This window comes from Phaseolus vulgaris, chromosome 2, assembly GCF_000499845.2.
Source record: "Phaseolus vulgaris cultivar G19833 chromosome 2, P. vulgaris v2.0, whole genome shotgun sequence".
In the NCBI taxonomy this organism is placed as follows: domain Eukaryota; kingdom Viridiplantae; phylum Streptophyta; class Magnoliopsida; order Fabales; family Fabaceae; genus Phaseolus; species Phaseolus vulgaris.
The window spans coordinates 43,148,412-43,168,581 of record NC_023758.2 but is presented as its reverse complement, the minus strand read 5'-3'; the positions used below and the strand labels follow the sequence as shown (position 1 = coordinate 43,168,581).

Below are 20,170 nucleotides of genomic sequence, written 5' to 3'. Positions count from 1 at the left end.
TTTTACCATATAATGCATCAATGTTTTTATTAGAAAGGAGTAAATTTGTAATTGTATCATAACATTTTGACATCCAACACATTTTTACACCCATCTTATATTCTTCATTGTATCCTTTATTTTTTTTATATTAAAGTTCATTTTTTAATGAGTATATTACTCTTAAAAGTGAGTTGTTAAATGATTGGTGAAATGTTAAAATATTATTTTTATGAGTAAATTTTTTAAATGTAACTTAAGAATGAAGAATATTGGCATTATTTTAAAATAAAGCAAGAAAGAAAAGGTGTCGTATTAGAGGAAAAAAAGAAAGTTTCCCTCGAAAAGGATTGTGTAGTCGATTATAGGCGAGAATGGCCCACCACCATTAAAGTTAACGCGGAAACCATAAAAAAGGTTCATGATTTGGATTGGAAAAGAAACCACCAAGTAAATTCCGGAGTCAGAGTCTCCCATACAAAACGAAATGGTCCCATCAAAACCATGCCTCATTTTCTCACTTCACCATTTAATCATGCCACATTCTTTGCAAAAACAAATGCCAAATTTTCCACATCCATAGAACACTACTTCACCCCCTCAATACCTTCCTTCTCTTCCACCAATGCTTCCTCAGCCTAAAATCCCAGAATCTCACCATGGTACCCCAGCAGCTTCCCCTTTGAAATCTGTGAAGTTACCCATATATCCCGTAGAAGAACATCATAAATATGTTTTTCCACTAGCGTGGATTGTGGTGGCGTGCATAGTTGGCGTGTTCATGTTTCTGTTCACTGTGTTCACACTCATAAGGTACTTTTACTCCAGGAGATATAACCGCAGCCCAAATGGAACAAGAGACACGCCCATACTGTTCGATTTGAACGGAGATTCTCCCACTTCGGATAACGATAATGACGTGGACCAAGACGACTTGGCGGCTGTCCACCATGTATGGTACATCCGCACCGTCGGTCTCCAACAATCGCTTATAGACTCCATCACCGTCTTCAAATACAGAAAAAACGAGGGAATCATAGACAGCTCCGAATGTTCCGTGTGCCTCGGAGAGTTCGAACACGACGACACTCTCAGGCTGTTGCCCAAGTGCAGCCACGCGTTCCACGTGCCTTGCATTGACACGTGGCTCCGGTCCCACAAAAACTGCCCCCTGTGCCGCGCACCCGTGGTCTGCGATGAAACTGGAGCCGTTGATCAGAATGTTCAGATGGATTCGAGCGTGTCTGATCATCAGAGTCAGAATCATGTGGTTCAGGTGGAGGATTCTGATGACGGAGAGGGATTAGAAGGTGGTGGTGGTGGTTCTGGTGAGTCCTCTGGTGGAATAGAAACACAGCCTCTGAGGAGATCGGTTTCGATGGGTTTTTCTTCTGCTTCAAATTCAATGGTGTCTCGTGATGTGGGGGTGGATATAGACACCCCTTATGGCGAAAAAGTGAGTTCGACTAACAAGGGCATGACTCGTATGAGTATTATTGAGAAACATGGAAGTGGGAGTTCGTGTTCGAGTTCAAGTTCAAGTTCAAGTACCATTCACAAGTTGGCTTCAGTTGGACGTGCGTTGCAAAAGGGTCCAGTCTCAATGAGACGATCGTTTTCACATAACAGGAAATTTTTGTTCTCCACACACTCCAGGAGTCAGAGTTCTACTCTTCCAATATAACGAGTTTAACACTGCATCGAGGGATTTTGTGCTGTGTAATGAATGTTAATGGAGGAAGATGAAGGTTGTATACACATGTCTCTGTCTGTGTTCCCTAACCGACAAAACTATGCTTCAGATTTAGCCTTATGAATGTACTAAACGTATATGGCTGTAGAAGATTATAGTGATAGAAAAGTTTAAGAATTTTGACCACTGTTTTGTCTTATTCTGCGATGTATAGATGTTCTCTTTTTTATTCTAAAGAATATCACATCGAAACCTTCGCAAGTGTTTGGTGAACTTGTATGAAACACGCCTTCGTTCCAGTGGTGCATGATTCGTATACCAGTTATAAATTAGGATTCTTATAAGAATTTATCTGGTACACATAAAATTTAAGATATATAATCTTAAATAAGATCTAGACTAAGAGAATAAAAATTCGTTTTTTTATTTATTAAAATGATAGTCTTATAAAACTTTTGCATCCAAACAAAAGTGAAATACCAAAAAAGCATGAGATCACAAAAGCTAAATTAAAATCAAGTTGCTTCCGTGATGAGATGGTTAATGCATTTTTAAGATAAAACACTTAGACAAAAACTAACATTTAAACTTAATTTATAAAAGTAATTTATAAAATGGAGTTTACATCTTATGAAATATTTATATTTTTAAGTAATATGATATTTTTAACGTAATAGATAATATTTTACATGATATATTTATTAACTTTTATAGTAACCATTTCAGAAATTATACCAACAGTAATGAATGTTAAAGAAACTTTTAATAAACTTAAAGTTTAAATGTTTCCTTTATATTTTTGTCTCCATTGTTAGAAGACTCCAAATATTTATCCCAAACATTCTTTTCGGTTTAATAACATGTATTTGAACTTGAGGTAATTTATAATTTCATCCTTAGACTTAAGGTTAAACTAACTTAAAAGAATTTATTGAAATACCTAAAATATTTGAATTAATTTATTGTTATAACTAAATTTATTATGGATAAAGCTAACATGTGGTTCTATGGTGTAGTGGTTAGCACTCAGGACTTTGAATCCTGCGACCTGGGTTCGACTCCCGGTAGGACCTTTTTTTTTTAATTTTTGTAAGTTTATTTTCATCAATTGGGATTGTAATTTTAAATTATAGATTTTTAAAAAAATAGATAAACTGTAACACATGCTTATACGACGCGATTACTTTAATGGTACTTTTATTTTAAAAGTGCATTTAATAATTAAATCAATTAATATTAAGATGAATTAATCATCAAAGACAACTCATTCGTAAAATTTGATTTTCCTACAAAAAGAATCCATTAAATAGAACATAGTCACAAAAGAATGTTTTTTTTATTTATTTCAATATTAATTAATTATGCGTGACAGTATTTAATTCGACATATAGCTAGTAGATATGATTTGTGAGAGTGATTAGAGCTCATTAATTGTGATTGTGCAATGAGTAAAGTTATTCTCATAATATTTTTTACGCTATTTTATAATATTTTTTCTATTTTTTTATTATATCACTTATTTTTTTTATTTTTTTTTATTTCTCGTTTATAGTCAATGCACACCAAATTAGGTAACCAAAGAGCATTGAAATGGAGAAGATGGTTTGACTTGGTCAGCAGAGTAGGTAGCAAACTTCAACATCACATGACTCATCCATTTGTATCAATTGAAGGATATTTCGAGGATCATAGCTCTAAACTACTACAAAATCACAAATTTCCTGCTGATTTTTATTGAATTATTTTCTCAGGAACTTCATGCAAAGATTAATGGGGATTTATTTACTTTATGATTTTTTTTCGTGCAGAATTTAAATTCACAGCAAGCTTATAGTTTTGGAAAATTTGTTGTAAATTTGTATTTGCAGGAAAAGTTAACATAATTATTTAAAATTTTGCAAGTATTTTTTTTTCAATTTTTCGTATAATTTCTATTGCTGATTTGTATATTTTTACTATTTTTAAAATTAAAATGTAATAATAAAATTTTCAATTAAATTCACTAATAATATCCTTTAATGTTACCATTTATAATTTTACTTTTGTTTCATGTTTTTCATTTTTCCCTTTATAACTAAAAGAAATTCTTCTTTTTATCATCCATTTCGATTTTTTTTTTATTAGAGAAACTTCATCTATCCTCATGAAATTGAACTATACATTATTTCTCTCTCAATTTTTTATCATTTGATTCTTAAATGGAATAAGAAATAGTTAGTAGTTTTTGTTAAAAGTTTGAGTAGATTGAGGTGTGAGGTACTATTTTTTTCTTTCTTTCTTATTTCTTATATAAGGATTGAGTTATCTTTAAGTAATATATATTTTATTAATTTTTTTCTTCAATTTTTTCTTGCATTCATCTTTAGCGAAATTAAACTAATTAAGTTCATCATCAGTCCCTACATTATAGAAAACTCACTCATAGATTTAAAATTCACAACAAAAGATTTTACACATTTTGAAATAAATATTTTTTTTAAGAATTTTTTTTTTGCAAAACTGCAAAAGATTTATTGTAACATATATGTTTTACTACTTATGTTATATATATCATAACTCAAAAACATCAACATATCAAGTACTTGATTTTATTTTTTTTAATATTTTTGCTTGAAAAACGTCACATGAAAACATAATAATATGCATGCAACCCATAAGTTAGTTCAAATAAAAAAAAGGAAAAATGAATTTACTTTAAAAGAAATAATGACCTGATAGACTTGTTATACTCTCTATCAGGATTTCTATATCTTCTAAAAAATAATAGATTTTTCAGAATCTTAGAAAAAAGTCAGAAAAAGAAAAAAGTAATTTGAATAAGTAATTTTTACTATTTATAAGTTTTACACTTCAATAATAAAATGTTTATATTTTATTTTATTTATACCACTTGTACATAATCTAATTGATTATTTATAGAGAAAGTACCATATGGATTACGATTCCAACAAAAAATGATTTTTGTAAATTTTTATACAAAATTCGCACAAAAATTCCCATAAAATTTTAAAATTTCTACTGGTAATGATATTTGATCAGAGTAGCGTATATTTACATGAAATGTAAGTTGTTATAGTTTCATATAGGTTCAACAAGATCTTAGACCATGTTAACTAAGAACTCTTGTTTAAGTTATTTAGCATAGGAGTTTTCTGATATGGATGCTATAAGCGTTCTTGGAGAAAACCTTCCCAATCATCGATAACTTATTTTAGAAGCAAAATTAGCAAACCAAAAAAAGAATCAGATTGAAGGTAAAATGAGAGATTATAAATCCAACCCATAATGAAAAACTAAGAATTAAAGAATACAAACTTCGTAATAAATAACATCAAGACAAAAATAACAAATATTTTAGAAGGAGAAAAACAAGAAACTAAAACACAAAGGGAAAAGGGGAAATCAGAAAAACAAAACAAAGGAAAAAAAATGCAAATGTTCCACCTTCAAAAGTAGATATGTTGACTTATGTTGACTTAATAGATGTGATGTTATGTTTAGCTGTTTCTGAAAAGTTTAGTATGAAGTATGATGTAGTGATTAATCCTTGGCGAAATAAATTATAAGCAAGTCATTTTGTTCAGAAAGATCCCATCATACTAAAGATAACTTGCTAGGTTTAACTTATTTTAAAAAGAGAAGTAATTATTCTGTATCAATTTCAAACAAAATTAAATATGTAATTATTTTTTTCTAAAGCAATCTATCTATACTAAACAAGTGAACAAATCACATCCACTATGCAAAACACGATGAAGAATAAGAAACTAAAGTCAAACTTGTTTAATGTGTGATGTCACTCCAAAAACAAATTGAGGGAATGAGATTGAGTACGCATACTAACCTAAAACCTATTCACGAAAAAATATGTAAATGGGGTAACAATTGTCGTAGCTTTTACTTTCTGCACCTCATTTTTTAACCTACACTCCCATAGTTTTTTAAAATAACTATTTTACCTTTTTTTTTAAAGTGACTCCCGGATTATCTATTTTTTTAAAAAAAATCATAATACAATTTCTGAAATGCATGAAATATAGTTTTTGAATAATATAAATTTTCAGAACAAGATTTTCAAAATAAAATTTTTAGGATACATAAAATATATTCTAAAACAAATTTACTGAAACAGGATTTTTAGAAAGTATATAGTACCTGAAATACATTTTTCGGAATGAACTTTTTGAAATGAGCTTTCTGGAACATGAAATGTGTTTCTTCTTCTTCTTCTTCAGCGGTGATGCTGCAGTAGCGGAGATAGCGGTGGTGGTGTGGAGTGAGTAGAAACGACGGAGGACAATTCAATTATTTCAGCCAATTATGGAGGTGCAGGTTAGAAAATGGAGAGTACAGGAAGTAAAAGCCCATAATGTAATATAAATCTGTGAAACTTTTACTTGTGGGACTAGTTTTCTTTTTTTCACACTTCTTCAAACTGTTTACACTCCGTCTTTTCTATATTTTTTTCTTTTCTCTAAAGGCCTACCAAACTCATCCTTAATTACTTGTAACACCCAATGATTTGAGTTTTAAGATAGTATTTAGAAAATATATTTACTCTATATTACAAATATAAAAGAACTATATAACTGAATCAGTTATACATATATATTTACCCTAAATTCGACGAAAATAAACAGTTAGAGATAATGTTCTACTCACACCCTCTAAAATAAAGGTATACATTAACAAAATATGGTTGTTAACTCCTCTAAAGGATCACCGAGTACTATAAAAGGGTCTTAGTGAACAAAGGTAAGTGTTATTTCATACACATCACCCCATACTAATTTTTATATGCGCTTAATCGTCGGAGTTTTTGTCAATAAATAGAGCTTTCCTTACTGTGAATTTTAGACATCTCAAAGCATCAACAAAAGGAAGGCCAGAATCCACCCGATTCACGTCAGCCGATGAGAACAAGATCAAAGTTTGGAATTCGTAGTTCCAATGCCTAGGAGAAGTGTTGAAATGTAAATGTTGGAATCAACTAACAAACAATAGAATACAATATATCAGATTTTTATTTTTAGTAAAAGTCATGTTTACTGATAAGATAAAGTTATGCTAGTCCTATGTTTTTAGGCATGATCTTTTAGTGGGTTTGCTTATTTATCAGCATTTTTGTTTACACGTTTTATAGATACATCGCTTCACATATATGAATAAAGTATGCTTTCAGCAGTTCCAATTTCCTGTGTTTTCTTATTCACTTTACGCTTAATAGATGCTGTTATCAATAAAAAAACAGAATTAATGCAAGCCCTGGGAAAATATGCAACTCATACAAATGCAGGAAGAAGAAAATTTCAAATGTTCCACATGTTTTCATAGATGCTTATTGTCTGAAGGTGAAGCGGAATCAAGAATTGATTGCACATGAAGAAAAATAACTGGAAGCACAACGGAACATTACCAACTATCTTAAATTGGCTAAATATAGTACACAAGTTTTAACGCATGAATTATTCATTCATGAATGTCGTTCCTATTGTTTTGAAAATTGTTAGTACAATTATGACAATGTTGGATATATGTGTCTGGCAAAACAAAAAAATCCTTTATATGGACTTGATAACTGCATTTGAAGAAAAAAAACACTGGGATGAAAAAGATTGAAATTCAAAGCCATTTCTTATAAACCAATATGTAAAATCTCTTAACTGCCTGGCCAACTACAAAATATCCAAGAAAAAGAAGTAGCAAAAATCCGAAATATGAGAGAGGCAGAAGGGAGAATCCCATGACCTTCCCAATGGATGTGAAAGGAAGTGCAATCCCAATTGCAGAAGTCAGAACAGTAGAGAAAATCACAGGCCAAGATGCAACCTCCTGTATGAAAGGGATTTTCTCTGTCCTGATCAAGTGGATGATGAGGGTCTGCAAGAGGAGACCTTTAATGAACCAAGCTGAATGGAAAAACTTTTGAGTCACATCAGTGTAAGCCTTGTAATAAAACCAAAGAAGCATGAGTGTTGCCACATCACACAGAGTGCACACTGATCCATTCCATAATATGAACATGAACAAGCCTCTTTCTGAGGACTTGTGAGGTGTCTTAACATACTCTTCATCCATCTTGTCCCAGGCAATGGCAATCTGTCCCACACTGTAGATGAAATTCTGAGTAAGAAGCTGTCTAGAAGTTAGGGGCTCATACTTCAAAAGCAGTGTTGCTATGAGGAGTGAAATGACACTTCCCAAGTTAACAATAACTGACATCTTAACATACTTCATTGTGTTGCCAAAAGTGAGTCTGCCATGCTCCACTCCCGCAACAAGCACGTTGAGGTCTTTCTCAAGTAAGATAATATCTGCCATGTCCTTTGCAATGGCCACTCCTGAATCCACAGAAATGCTTACATTTGCTGCATCTAAAGCCAGTGAATCATTCACTCCATCTCCTAAGAACCCAACAACATGGTTTCCAACTGTTTGCAAGGATTGCACCACATGGAGTTTCTGAATTGGAGTGAGACGTGCTAGTACTGTGGCTCTTTTAACTGTCTCATGGAACGTGTCTTGATCAAGTAGCTCTAGTTCAGGACCTGTTATTACGTGATTGGTGCTTATGCCAACTTCCCTGCATACCCTCGTTGTCAAGGAGAGGGAATCACCTGTTAAAACCTTTGCTTTCACTCCCTTCTCACACAAACGCCACAGTGCTTGCTTTGCTGTGTCCTTAGGTGGGTCGAAAAACGTTATGAGGCCAAGGAACACCATGTCTTTTTCGATATCCTCGTCTTCTCTCTTGCTTCCATTACTTGTTTCACATGTTTGTGTCTGCAATATCACATGTAATCTGAAATAGTCACTGAGGTGCTCCTTCTCTAATCCTTTCATACTAAATTTTTATATGACCTTGTTATGCAGAGATTGTTTCTAACACTCTCCGTAAAAAATATATTGACAAGGTTCAACCTATTTAATGCTTATGCATAGAGAGATAGCCACAACATTGTCATGTAAATATTCAACATGAGAGGACCATTCCCTACAATAATGAGAAATTATGGTATTATCCATGGTCTTAGTAAATTTTCATGCGACATAAAGCGGAATTTTACTAATTCTTTATCATAAACTGTAACACAGTCATGTATTATGTATAGATTGACCATGATCATAAATATGTGCTGGTCTGGAACCATACTGTAATTTATCCTATGAGAATAGTTTTGACAGTGTTCTTTTTAGTGAACTTTTCCTATCTAAATGAGAAGAGAATTTAAAGAAGACACAAGTGGTTCTAATCCATTCAAACTGTCTTGATGCAAAATGCAAAATCAATGTCATTGGTATGAAAAGAAAGATTAAAAAGAAGAAAAGACACACCATTTCAAGCTTCCTTATAGCTACTCCTAAAATCCTTAACCCTTCATTGCTAATATCTTCTGAAAGATTTAAAATACGCTGATAATCATCGGAAGAGAAGAGGCAAATTTCATCTTTATCGAAATTCTCAATGAAAGAACAAACTTTCAATACTTCTAATAGTGCTCCTTTTGTTACCATGAACCTGCCAAAGAATTGTGAGTGTCTGTCCTCTGTTTCTAAGATGACAGATACTCTTCTTCTTATGAAGTCAAAGGGAATCTCATCTATCTTCCTCCACTTAGATGGCCGAAACCTGAATCCATTTGAATATACAAATGCCAGAATAGCATCATCCAGAGGATACTTCTGATCAGTCTTAAAGTAGGAGTTGAGGAAGGCATAGCGTAAAACTTTTTCTTGGGGTAAACCCATGTAGTCAAGATGATTAACCATGATTGCATGATTCATTGTAAGGGAGCCTGTCTTGTCAATACAAAGAATATCCCTGCAACATTAAAAAATATAAGTACATGGAAAAAGAATTAGCTAGAAAGATGCACATTTAGTGTCCAGGTCATCAATCAATTGACTTCTAAGTAATACTTACATTGATCCCATGTCGCGTATAGATCTTAAACTCTTTACTATACACCTGTCTTTAGCCATAGCAAGTGCTCCTTTTGCAAGGCATGTGTTAACGATAAGGGGAAGCATCTGAGGATTCAGGACAGATGCAACAGAGATGGCAAAAAGAACGCTTTGGGTCAAATCAAGAGATGTCATGTAATTTACCACAAACATGGTGGTGACAACTACTAGCATAACAGAAATAAGCAAGTAAAATATCCATTTGAGACCCTTTTCAAATTCATCTTGTGGCTTCTTCTTCCCAACTTTTGAAAACATGGTGCTCATGTAAGTATTGGATCCAGTTGAAACCACTAGGCCTGTTCCAGTACCTGATACCACGTTTGTGCCCTGTGATGTTAATGACTAATCATTTCTCAGAAAAACTCACCATTCAATCAGACAATCTCTGATACCAAATTTAATATTTTTGAGGCTACAACATCTTAAAGATATAGGAAATTACAAAATTGTAAAATAGGTAATTAATGAATCGAAGACACGAATTTGGATCCTCATGCATGAGTTAAGTACATCAAAAGTATTAGTATATTACTGTGATTTGAGTTTCTTAACGCAAAAGACAAGACATAAATTATTTGACATGTATTAGTATATTACTGTGATTTTTATGGCTGTTTAAGGTCCACAGAAATTTATCTTTGTCAAATAAGAGAAATAAACTTGCTACATTTTAGTGAGGAATTTGAATTGTAAAGAATGGAGCCTCAGATAAAGGGACATTGTTTAGAACCTTAATTGAAGATTGGTATGGTGTTCCTTGTTTCATCTATCATTGAAACAGTTTAGTAGTTTACACACACAAAGATTCACTGATAGTTCATGGCTCTTTAACCTCAAGCAGATTATTGTGTTCTAGTAATTGTCGCATCTTTAAACCTTTCGCTTTCTATTTTTTCTACAGTTTCGGTCTTGCAGAAGCATCCAAGCCAAGCTCTAATGCTGTTAAAGATTTCACAGCTAAACAACATTCAAGTCCTCTCCTCGTGTTTTCAAAATCTATAGGGCAATGTTAAGCTTTTACTTTCTTCTTAGAGATAAAAACAAATTTCATGGTTCAATACCTGCATGAAGAAGTATGAAGAAAAAAGAAAACAGAGAATTACTACACAGCAAATTGGTTTTGTCCTTTGGGTTTGGACTTGACATTGGACTAGTACTAGCTATGGATTTGCACTTGGATGTGTCTCTTGGATTTGACCCTTTGAACAAAACATAAAGGAAGGATTTGGTCCTTTCCAATTTTATAGAGTATTCAAGTTCCACCAAATTTTGTTCTGTAAACTGAAGCTATAACTTGCATTGAACAAAAATACAGACAGGGATGTGTTACTAACTCACTCACCATAAAACAGATGTTTTTTAAATCCAATAAAGGAGTAGTGTAGTCTTCTCTGATATCAGCAGTTTTGTCAGTTGTCCAAGATTCCCCAGTTAGTGAGGCCTGGCTGTTAACAAGGTATGAAAAACATCATTTGTTATTTAGTTATCTAAAATGGAAAAAGGTAGAATACAAGTGTCCACGGCCATTTACTAAACAAACAGATTTCCCAATTGAAATAACATACCTCACAACAAGTTGCTTAGAAGATAACAATCTGATATCTCCAGGAAAGAGATCTCCAGGTTCAAAAATTAAAATGTCACCTGGAACTACATCCCTGTGATCAACTTGAACAACAAGTTCTTTCTGAACAACTCTACCAGCGCATCTTTGAACTTTTATTGGACATTTTACAAATTCTGAAAGCTTCATTGCTGCTTTTGAGCTGTTGTATTCCTAATATACACAAACAAAGTTCCGAGATTAGAGTGAAAGGAAGAGAAACCCCCATTCCACTACTTCAAGGAAACCAACTAATGAAGAAAAACGTGAAAAACCTGATAGAAACGGAGGGTGACACTGATGAAAACCAGCACGAGCATGATAAATCCATTTGGACTGTCACGGGCAATGAATGACATAACTGACAAAACAATCAGAATGATATTAAAAGGGTGGAAAAGAGCATTTCGTAGAAGATGCCACCATCTTGGAAAGGAATACTCAAGTGGAACATTTGGCCCATTTTCCCGAAGTCTCCTCTCTGCTTCTGTGAAGCTTAAGCCTGCCAATAATTGAAAAATACCTTTCATATTACACAAAACTGGATGGTGATGTTTAATTCTCTTAGAATTTGAGTTTGGTTTTATCTTAATCTCATAAATCAGCTGATAAAGCATCCCTTGAAGTTGCAAATTAAAGCAACCCCGAAGAGACTGCAATTATGGCAGGTTAGTATAATCACTGGAATTTTAATATTATCTTAGAATTTGGATTTAAAATTAACTTAATCTCACTGGTTTATAAAATAAGGATTGTCCAAGATTCATAATCATAATTTAAATCCAATCTCTAACTAATGATGGACTAAATCATCATCTCAAGGTAGCAATTGAGATAACAACAAAAAAATACTGCAACAAAGACGAGTTAGGAATGATGGATTAAAACGATTTTCAAACAAATTCACTAACCATAACAATGAAAACACAGGACCCTGCAGTTATAGGTAATCAAGATAGTTTATAGAAAGTCACAAGTTCAAACTCAAGTAAAATCATTTTACACATACAAAAAAAAGTAATAAAGTAGACATTTTTTGAGTGCCAATGTAGAATTCACAAAGTACAGCACAGTGAAGACACTTGCCTCTTTCAGTGGACCTAACGTACTCAAAGACCAAGTTCTTATCAGTCTGAGCCAAGGTGTATAACCAAGAGTAGACTTTCTCCTCATCCTCAGTTTTTGAGCCCCCATTAACTTTTCCTACAATTGAACTCAACCCAGATAAGCAGAAGACCAAAACTAATACCTTAGTATATAATATAACAGTACCTAGCTAGAGAGAAGTGTGAATAAAAGGGAGGGAAAATGGAAGAAGAAAACAAGGTAAGGAATACTTGAAGGAATGAAGCGGCGCAAGAATCCAAAGCGTGAAAAGGGAAAGCAATCTTTGTGGGAACTTGGCCGGTTTACAAGAGACTGCCTTATAGTATTGGAGGTAGGAAGCATGTAATTACTGGTGCCATTGGCAAAAAAATTGAAAATTTTGGTTTTTCCCATGAGGACATTGAAATAATGGGAGAGGAAGAGAAGGGGAGAGTTAAGAAAAAAGAGAGGAGCATTTGCATGTACATGTACATGTACATGATGACGATGTTGTTGTGGTTGGGGTAGGGAGATTTGAATAGAAGGTGGAGAGTGCATGCAATTTTTGTCCACCTTGTGTTACTTCCCGGACTTCTCTCTAACTAACGAAACAAGGATGACAGTTAGGTGAGTCACCCTAGTGCTTGCTTTGCTTCACTAATGAATCAGTAGGTTACGTGTGTAAAGTAAAGGTTGGTTTGGATTTTAGAATTGAAATCCGAATCACTATTCATAGGTTGAAAACCTTCAACCAAAAATTATAACAAAAAAAGGTAAGAGAAATTCTTACCAAGTAGTTCTAATAACTTCTCAAGTGACCTCTACAATAACATATAATAGTGATTTTAAAGAACATTTACAGCAAAATATGGTATAAAAGCTATCTATACACATGTCTTCCTATAAAAGAGAAACATGTATCTACGAGATAAATCAAAGTTACAATTTGCTCCCCGAATACAACCAATGCTCAACATTATGAAAGAAGACATATGCTAGGGTTGAGATGCCATTGTGAAAATGCATAAAGGAAGTTCTTGTTGGATGCTTTAAGCCGCACAAAATGCAAAAAGAAACATCCTGGAGTACTTTTGCCTTGTCAAACATTACTCTTTCAAAAATATTCGCATCCCTCCATTTCCATATATTCGTAACTATAGTTGAGATATTACCATTTGCCATTTGTATTATTTTAGCAAATAATTCATAGGGATGGTGTAGTCTAACTCATTTTGGCACAATCTCTCATTGACCTACCAAAAAACAGGATGAGATGAGTTGGTCGGATGTGGTAAGATGAGCTGAAAATCTTGATTCAACGAGTCAAGAAGGGTTGTCTAGAAAGCTAACTCACCAATTGACAAGTTTCTTTTAAAATTTGTTTTATATTATAATGTCTACCTGGTTTAGATAAGTTTTATTGTTCAATATTGTTCCTGTTAGGGAGATGGATCTAGAGAATTATTGAAGGCTTCATTTTCTCCTTTTTTCGAGCAGGGTGTTAGGGCTCTACTGTGATCCTTCCGGCCGTCACGCTACTCCTTCAGCTTTCTGTCTCGGGTGAATGCCAAATGGGAGAGGTACCTGCAGAAGGCACTTCGACGCTCAAGTCAGTAAAAAGGGTGTTCGGCACTCGGATATGTGTATAGTAATAATGACGTACCTTGTTCCTTGGAATATGTGTTATTTATTTTAATGGATTTATTTCATTGGGCCTATTAGTGGAATGGATCACACATATGGTTGCATTACCTAATTCTTAATGATGGTTTAGCTTCACTCACCTTGATTTGAGCGTTAATGATTAATTGTGTCGGCTGGTCAGACCGTCCACGGGGTCTCGATCATCTCGGTCGGAGACCGAGTCTCAATCAGCTCAGTCTCACCTCATACCAATACAAAGACTAATAAGAAAAATTAAGATATAATTATCGAAAAATAAATTGAGAAATATTCGTATCGGATAATTATTAGAGGGATTTTATCACAAATCTACTCAATAAAATAATAAATCTTAATATAAGTAATTAGGATCAAATAATAATTAATTAAAAAATAAACGATAACATGAGGCAAAAACTGGGGAAGAAGACCTTATTTTTAGCTAAAGATTATAAGTCCAATAGGGTATACTTGACTATAAATAAGACTGGTAGCAGCTAAATAAAATAATAAAGCCTAATAAGTAGAGTCAAATAATAATTAATTAAGAAAATAAAAAAAATATATATAAGAAAAAAACTAGGAAATAAAAAAAAATTAACAAAAGAGTTATAAGCTCCATAGGGTAATAATGTATAATTAAAATTAGTAAAACTTAGAAAAAGACCATACATTTAATGCTCTACAAATATATATATATCATTAAAAAAATCATTAAATATTAACTAAATTTAAAAATAAAAATAAATAGTCATTATATTAATTAAATTAGATACTAATTTAGAGAATAAAAAATTATTTATATCTAAAGTAATATTTTATTATTAATAAAAAATTATAAAATGGTTTCTAAATTTGTACCTAATTAGCTACTTTAAGTTTTAGCGACTAATATTTTAGATTCTAAATTACTCTCTAAAATATTAATAGAGACTAAGTTAAAATATAAAGTAATAAGTAGTTTAAACATTGGTACATAATGATACCAATTTAGAAACCATTTTATAAATTTTTATTAATAATAGAAAGCACTTTAGATACTAATAATTTTTTAGTTTATAAAATGATCTCTAATTTAATCAAATAACATTTAATTATTTTTATCTCTAAAATTAGTTTCTATTTAATGATTTTTTTTAATGTGTATATATAAATTAAAAGTATATTTAATTATATAAATATTTTTAAAAAACTTCATTAATTAATATCTTTAAAATAAATTAAAATAATTATTCTAATATAATTCATAATGGAGTTATTAATTGTTTGGGGTTAAAGAAGAAGTTCAAAATTCTCAAAAGACGTGGACTTATTAGTCCAAAGAACAAACAAACAAATTAGAGTGTCAACAAAACTTTTTGCAATTGTAAAAAATCAAATAAAAGGCCCAACAATCATGGAAGGGGGAAAAGGGCATTCAATGAGTTGTATAGACAAAAGATTGGGTCCAGCCAAGAAATTAAACACTGTACAAAAAGCAATAGGGTCATGATGTGACCCAAGCAAGTTTTAGACGGGCTAAAACTTTTTAATAACCCTAATTTTATGAATTTAAATTTGATGTAGCCAAAATTTACTAATATTTGAAATATGATATAAACATACATAATATTAGATATTTTAATGTGAAAAAATATTTATTAAATGTAACTGTTTAAAAATTATTTTTTTCAAAAAAATACATGACATTTATATAGAACTGACACAATTTTGAATAGAATAAAGTACCTAATGGGTTCTGAAAGATAAAAGTGTCAGCTAATTGTTTTTTTAATAATTTCTTTTTCACTTGAGTCCTTAAATTTTTATAGTTGTCAAGTTAGTCCTTGTATTAGTAGTCTTTCAAAGTTATAAGTGATTGATTATTTTTTATTTATTTTTTCACTTTAATCCTTAAATATTATTTTGGTTGTGAATTGGAAGGTTTATTGACAAAAGTGGAACGGGTCCTCACACATGGTCCCCAAAGCAAAACAGGCGTTGACCCTGTTATCGAAAGGTTATTAGAAAATTTTGATTAGTTTAGAAACCATGGTATTACCTTCGAGAACGTGTCTTCAACATGAAAGTGGATTCATTATGTAGAGTTACATATTGTCTAGTGATAGGAATTTGCAAATATAGTATTGTAACGAGGTAAGATTGTAACCTATCTTTGACACTAAACTCAGCCACAACATTACCAGAATCAACAAGGAAATAACATTATAAATACAAACCAATAAATCAGAAGATACCTATTTTTCTTAAGTAAGTCTATAAATATTGGCCTATAATCAAGCAAGCAAGAATATATATATAGATATCAAATGTTAACTTAGGAGCAAATTTAACAACTAACTAGCACACTCTAATCCAAGTAATCATGACTAAATACAATCAAATTAAAATAATAGTTAACAAAATCAACAAAAATAACATAAAAAATAGGAGGTGCAGACCTTAATTTAGGATATTAGAAATCTAAAGATTAAATTATAATATACATGTGGATATAAATCTTAACTTACCAGATAATTTTTATAGGATTGAATTAAATTAAAACTTCACTTTTATAAGATAATATCAAAGTTTTTGAATTTTGTTTTAATCAAGTTTGTTGGACTTATATTAATATATTGATTAATATATTAAAGATTTCATATCAACTCAAAATTTAATTAAATTATAATATTTAAGTGGGTTAATTTTTATAAATAATTACTTAAAAATCAAGAAAAGACTAAGTGTGTGTTTGTTTTTGGAGATGATGGAGGTTGAGGTTGATGGTGAATTGACCGTTGTTTGCTTTTATGAGAGGGGAGATTGAGGATGAGAGTGAATGGAAAGTTGAGGATATTTAGGATCCTCTCATAATTGAAGAGAAAGGAGAGTGAAATGAGATGAAAAAACCATGGTGCTCTTACTTTCTCATACAATAATATTAATAATGAAAATTATTATTAATAATAATTTTGTGTATATATATAACATAACATAATTTAAATAATCATAAATAATATTAAAATTATCTAAATAAATTAACTTAAGTAACAAAATTAATTAAATTAATAAAATGAAAAATAATAAAATTATACTTACATTTAAAATTATATTTAATTATTTCTTTGAATTTTACATTTTTTTTTATTTATAAATAAAACATTAAATTATTTTAATTAACATATATAAGGGTAAATTTGTAATCTTACAATTTACACTATTCAAAATAATTTAAAATACTCTTACAACCATCTCATTACTTACTATCTCAATAAACTTTCTTCACACATTCACTCTAACATACCATAATTCAAACACACTTACTTTTTTCATACTTTCTTCTCACACTCTCACTCTCTCACACCCTCAACTTTCCACTCTCCAGTCCCTCACTTTTGAATGAAGTATTTTAAGAAGTATTTAGCATGAAGAATTATGTCTTATCTTGATCACTTGTTGAGTCATGTATGATGAAGTTGACTATAAATCCAAAGTTCAGATATATGCTAAAAATAGAATAAGTTGTGTATCCCATTTACTATGAAAAAACGTAAGTAAAAGTCACTATTAAGTACTATCATAAAAAAAATTGTTTAGAGAAACATATAATATCAGGGAGACTTACATTATTACATATACTCAGTTATAAAAAAAAATAAAAAAAAACAGTGGCTGCATCAAATTTCATGCTGAATATATTTCCCTGTGAGTCTCTTTAGTAGCAGACAAATAAGAGAAAGGAAAGGGGGAGGACAAGAGTGGAGCAACCAGGCTAGAAAGCTAAAAACATACACATTATTTTAGCCTCCACACAACACGCTTTGCCCCCAAAGTTCATCTCACATGCAATATGCAAATAATACACGAAAATAAGATTTAGTGCTAGTTTTGTGGGTCTGCTATAATATGTCCTACATATTTTATTTTCTCTTTTATTTTGGTGAGCCAAGTCTTGTCATCGAGGGAAAAAGCATAAAAGATGCTTGTGTCTCAGTATTTATATTAAACTATAAGTTAAAATAAGAAGTTAAATGTGTATGAATTTGGAGTTTTGTGGTCCGAAATCTAGTGCCCTAATGATTGAATGACATTGGTGGGTTATGACTGTACGGAAATCGCTGTCCCAAACTTCCTGCATTTTTCAATCAAAGTTAATTAATTATAGGAAGAAGAAGACACCCAATTATTTACATATTAATTATTATTTTCAGACATTGCTGCTCCAGCTTGATTTTTGTCCACGACCGAAAAGAAGGCTCAAAAGGGAATGGGAAAAGGTGGGGACAAACAAAGAAAAACTATCCACTGAAAGCGTGTGCATGAGTTGTTTCAGAATCAAGCAACGGTGTTGCATTAGATAAACCTTTTAGTTGGCACCCCAAAAATATTGAACCCCATTGGCTAACTCCACACATTTAACTGTGATCTCTCAATCTGTGTGGTTTCTTTTTAAACAAGTGTTCATCAGGTCAACAGTTAAATATGGTAAGAACAAAAACAAGAAAGGACATCATATATAAAAAAAATCTGACATATTCTTTCGTAGCTTCAGTTTTTTTGTATTTTTCAATAATCTCAGCCACTTTAAGGCATTAATACAAATTGATAACAGCATTTTATATATATATATATATATATATGATCAAACTATTTATTACTTTTGCTTATCAAAATAGCATTAATAGATATCACATTATGTTTTTTTATCAGAATAAAATATATTAGTGTATATGTTAATTACAGTATCTGTGCACTATATAAACAAACCCTAAACCATGTTCGTGAAGAGATAGAGTGAAACAATAGCAAGAAGTAAGAGATATACATGGCCAGTGGCGTCACTACAGTTGACTGCGAGAAACAAGTTAGATCATGGAGGCTGCTACGCTCTCTCATGCAACTCTTGATTCCCACATGCAATTGTGCCACCATTATAGATGACCAAGATCTAAGAAACGAATGCCATGAAAACCCCACCAAATACTATTCACCATCACTGATGATGAGTTCCACCACCATCACAGGCACCATCTTCGGATACCGAAGAGGAAAGGTGAGGTTCTGCATTCAGGCAAACGCCAACTCCAACCCTATTCTCCTCCTAGAGTTGGCAGTTCCAACAACCATCTTGGCCGAGGAAATGAGAGGAGGAACACTCAGAATCGCTTTGGAGAGTTATAACAGCGGTGACAGTGAGGGCATCAATAATAACAATACAAACACACTTTTGTCCACTCCTTTGTGGACTATGCACTGTAATGGGAGGAAGGTAGGGTATGCCGTTAAGCGTAGACCCTCCAACACTGATTTTGAAGCGTTGAGGTTGATGCGTTCGGTTGTGGTGGGAACTGGGGTGATGAAGTGCAAGGAGTTGGGGAACAAAGAAGATGGTCAACTCATGTATCTTAGAGGAAGCTTTGAGAGGGTTCGTGGCTCAGAAAACTCTGAAACTTTCCACTTGATTCATCCAGAAGGGGACATGGATCAGGAGCTTAGTGTTTTCTTCTTAAGGTCCAGTTGACCTTTTGTTTATTTGTTTGCACAAGTTGGCTTAACTTTTTGAGCTGTGCTTAACTTTATCAGAGCAGAGAGAGCTTAGCATGGCTTTAGTTTACTTATTCTTCCAACTCTTTCATTTTATATATTTTGCCTCCCACTGATGGTTTTGGGAAAATGTACTACTAAAGATGTAAATTTGTTTGCAAATTATTCGAATGGGCATTTTTAAAAAAAATTGTTATCATAGGTAAGTGATGCTTTGTTGTTTTACAATCATGTTTATGAAAGGGAAAATGACTGAAAAGTTGTATATGAGAAGCAGGAATTTGATTAATTTAATAATTTTTTAAAAACTAAAAGTTGTATATGACAAACATTGCTTTCATTAATTTAATATTATTTTAAAAGTAAAGTGGTTAAGGGATGACACGTTCACAGTTCTCTGTGATGTTTATTTTTTTTTAAAACTGCATAATGTCACCAACAGTGTAGACACCAACAGTGACCAGAAACACCACCTGTTCATGGTTGCAGCAGTTGTTGAGCTCCCAGTTCGGTTTCATGAACTAAAATTGCAAGAAAGAAGGAATGAATGAAAGTTAGTTCTTATGCTTGGGATCTGAAAAATGACAATGCAATCATCAAAATGATGATTGGTTTGTTTTGTTCGATCTTCCCAATCAAGATGGTGGCAGCTG

At 32.1% G+C, this 20,170-nt stretch overlaps 3 protein-coding genes and 1 non-coding gene across 4 annotated transcripts; 3 read left to right on the top strand and 1 right to left on the bottom strand.

Moving 5' to 3' along the window:
• Positions 1-301: 301 nt before the first annotated feature.
• On the top strand, positions 302-1,933 carry LOC137812370 (RING-H2 finger protein ATL54-like). The gene has a single exon (XM_068614316.1). The coding sequence runs from the start codon at positions 605-607 to the stop codon at positions 1,661-1,663; it is 1,059 nt and encodes a 352-aa protein (XP_068470417.1). The 5' UTR covers positions 302-604; the 3' UTR covers positions 1,664-1,933.
• Positions 1,934-2,673: 740 nt separating this feature from the next.
• On the top strand, positions 2,674-2,745 carry TRNAQ-UUG (transfer RNA glutamine (anticodon UUG)). The gene has a single exon. It is a non-coding gene; the product is annotated as a tRNA-Gln (tRNA).
• A 4,535-nt stretch (positions 2,746-7,280) lies between these two features.
• On the bottom strand, positions 7,281-12,927 carry LOC137812369 (uncharacterized). The gene is made up of 8 exons (XM_068614315.1): positions 12,581-12,927; positions 12,330-12,446; positions 11,519-11,745; positions 11,206-11,417; positions 10,983-11,085; positions 9,597-9,967; positions 9,008-9,494; positions 7,281-8,455 (listed from the first exon to the last, which is right to left on the bottom strand). Exons 1-8 carry the CDS (start codon positions 12,885-12,887, stop codon positions 7,295-7,297), a joined length of 2,985 nt encoding a protein of 994 aa, XP_068470416.1. The 5' UTR covers positions 12,888-12,927; the 3' UTR covers positions 7,281-7,294.
• A 5,846-nt stretch (positions 12,928-18,773) lies between these two features.
• On the top strand, positions 18,774-19,686 carry LOC137809792 (protein MIZU-KUSSEI 1-like). The gene has a single exon (XM_068610869.1). It carries the CDS (start codon positions 18,799-18,801, stop codon positions 19,492-19,494), a length of 696 nt encoding a protein of 231 aa, XP_068466970.1. The 5' UTR covers positions 18,774-18,798; the 3' UTR covers positions 19,495-19,686.
• Positions 19,687-20,170: the final 484 nt, after the last annotated feature.

Excerpts from the sequence above, each read along its gene's own strand:
- LOC137812370 (XM_068614316.1), top strand. The coding sequence starts at position 605 with ATGCTTCCTCAGCCTAAAATCCCAGAATCTCACCATGGTACCCCAGCA.
- LOC137812369 (XM_068614315.1), bottom strand. The coding sequence starts at position 12,887 with ATGCACTCTCCACCTTCTATTCAAATCTCCCTACCCCAACCACAACAA. Across the intron at positions 11,746-12,329 it reads CGTTAGGTCCACTGAAAGAG|GCTTAAGCTTCACAGAAGCA; the intron begins GCAAGTGTCTTC and ends AATTATTGGCAG. Across the intron at positions 8,456-9,007 it reads CTATAAGGAAGCTTGAAATG|ACACAAACATGTGAAACAAG; the intron begins GTGTGTCTTTTC and ends GTGATATTGCAG.
- LOC137809792 (XM_068610869.1), top strand. The coding sequence starts at position 18,799 with ATGGCCAGTGGCGTCACTACAGTTGACTGCGAGAAACAAGTTAGATCA.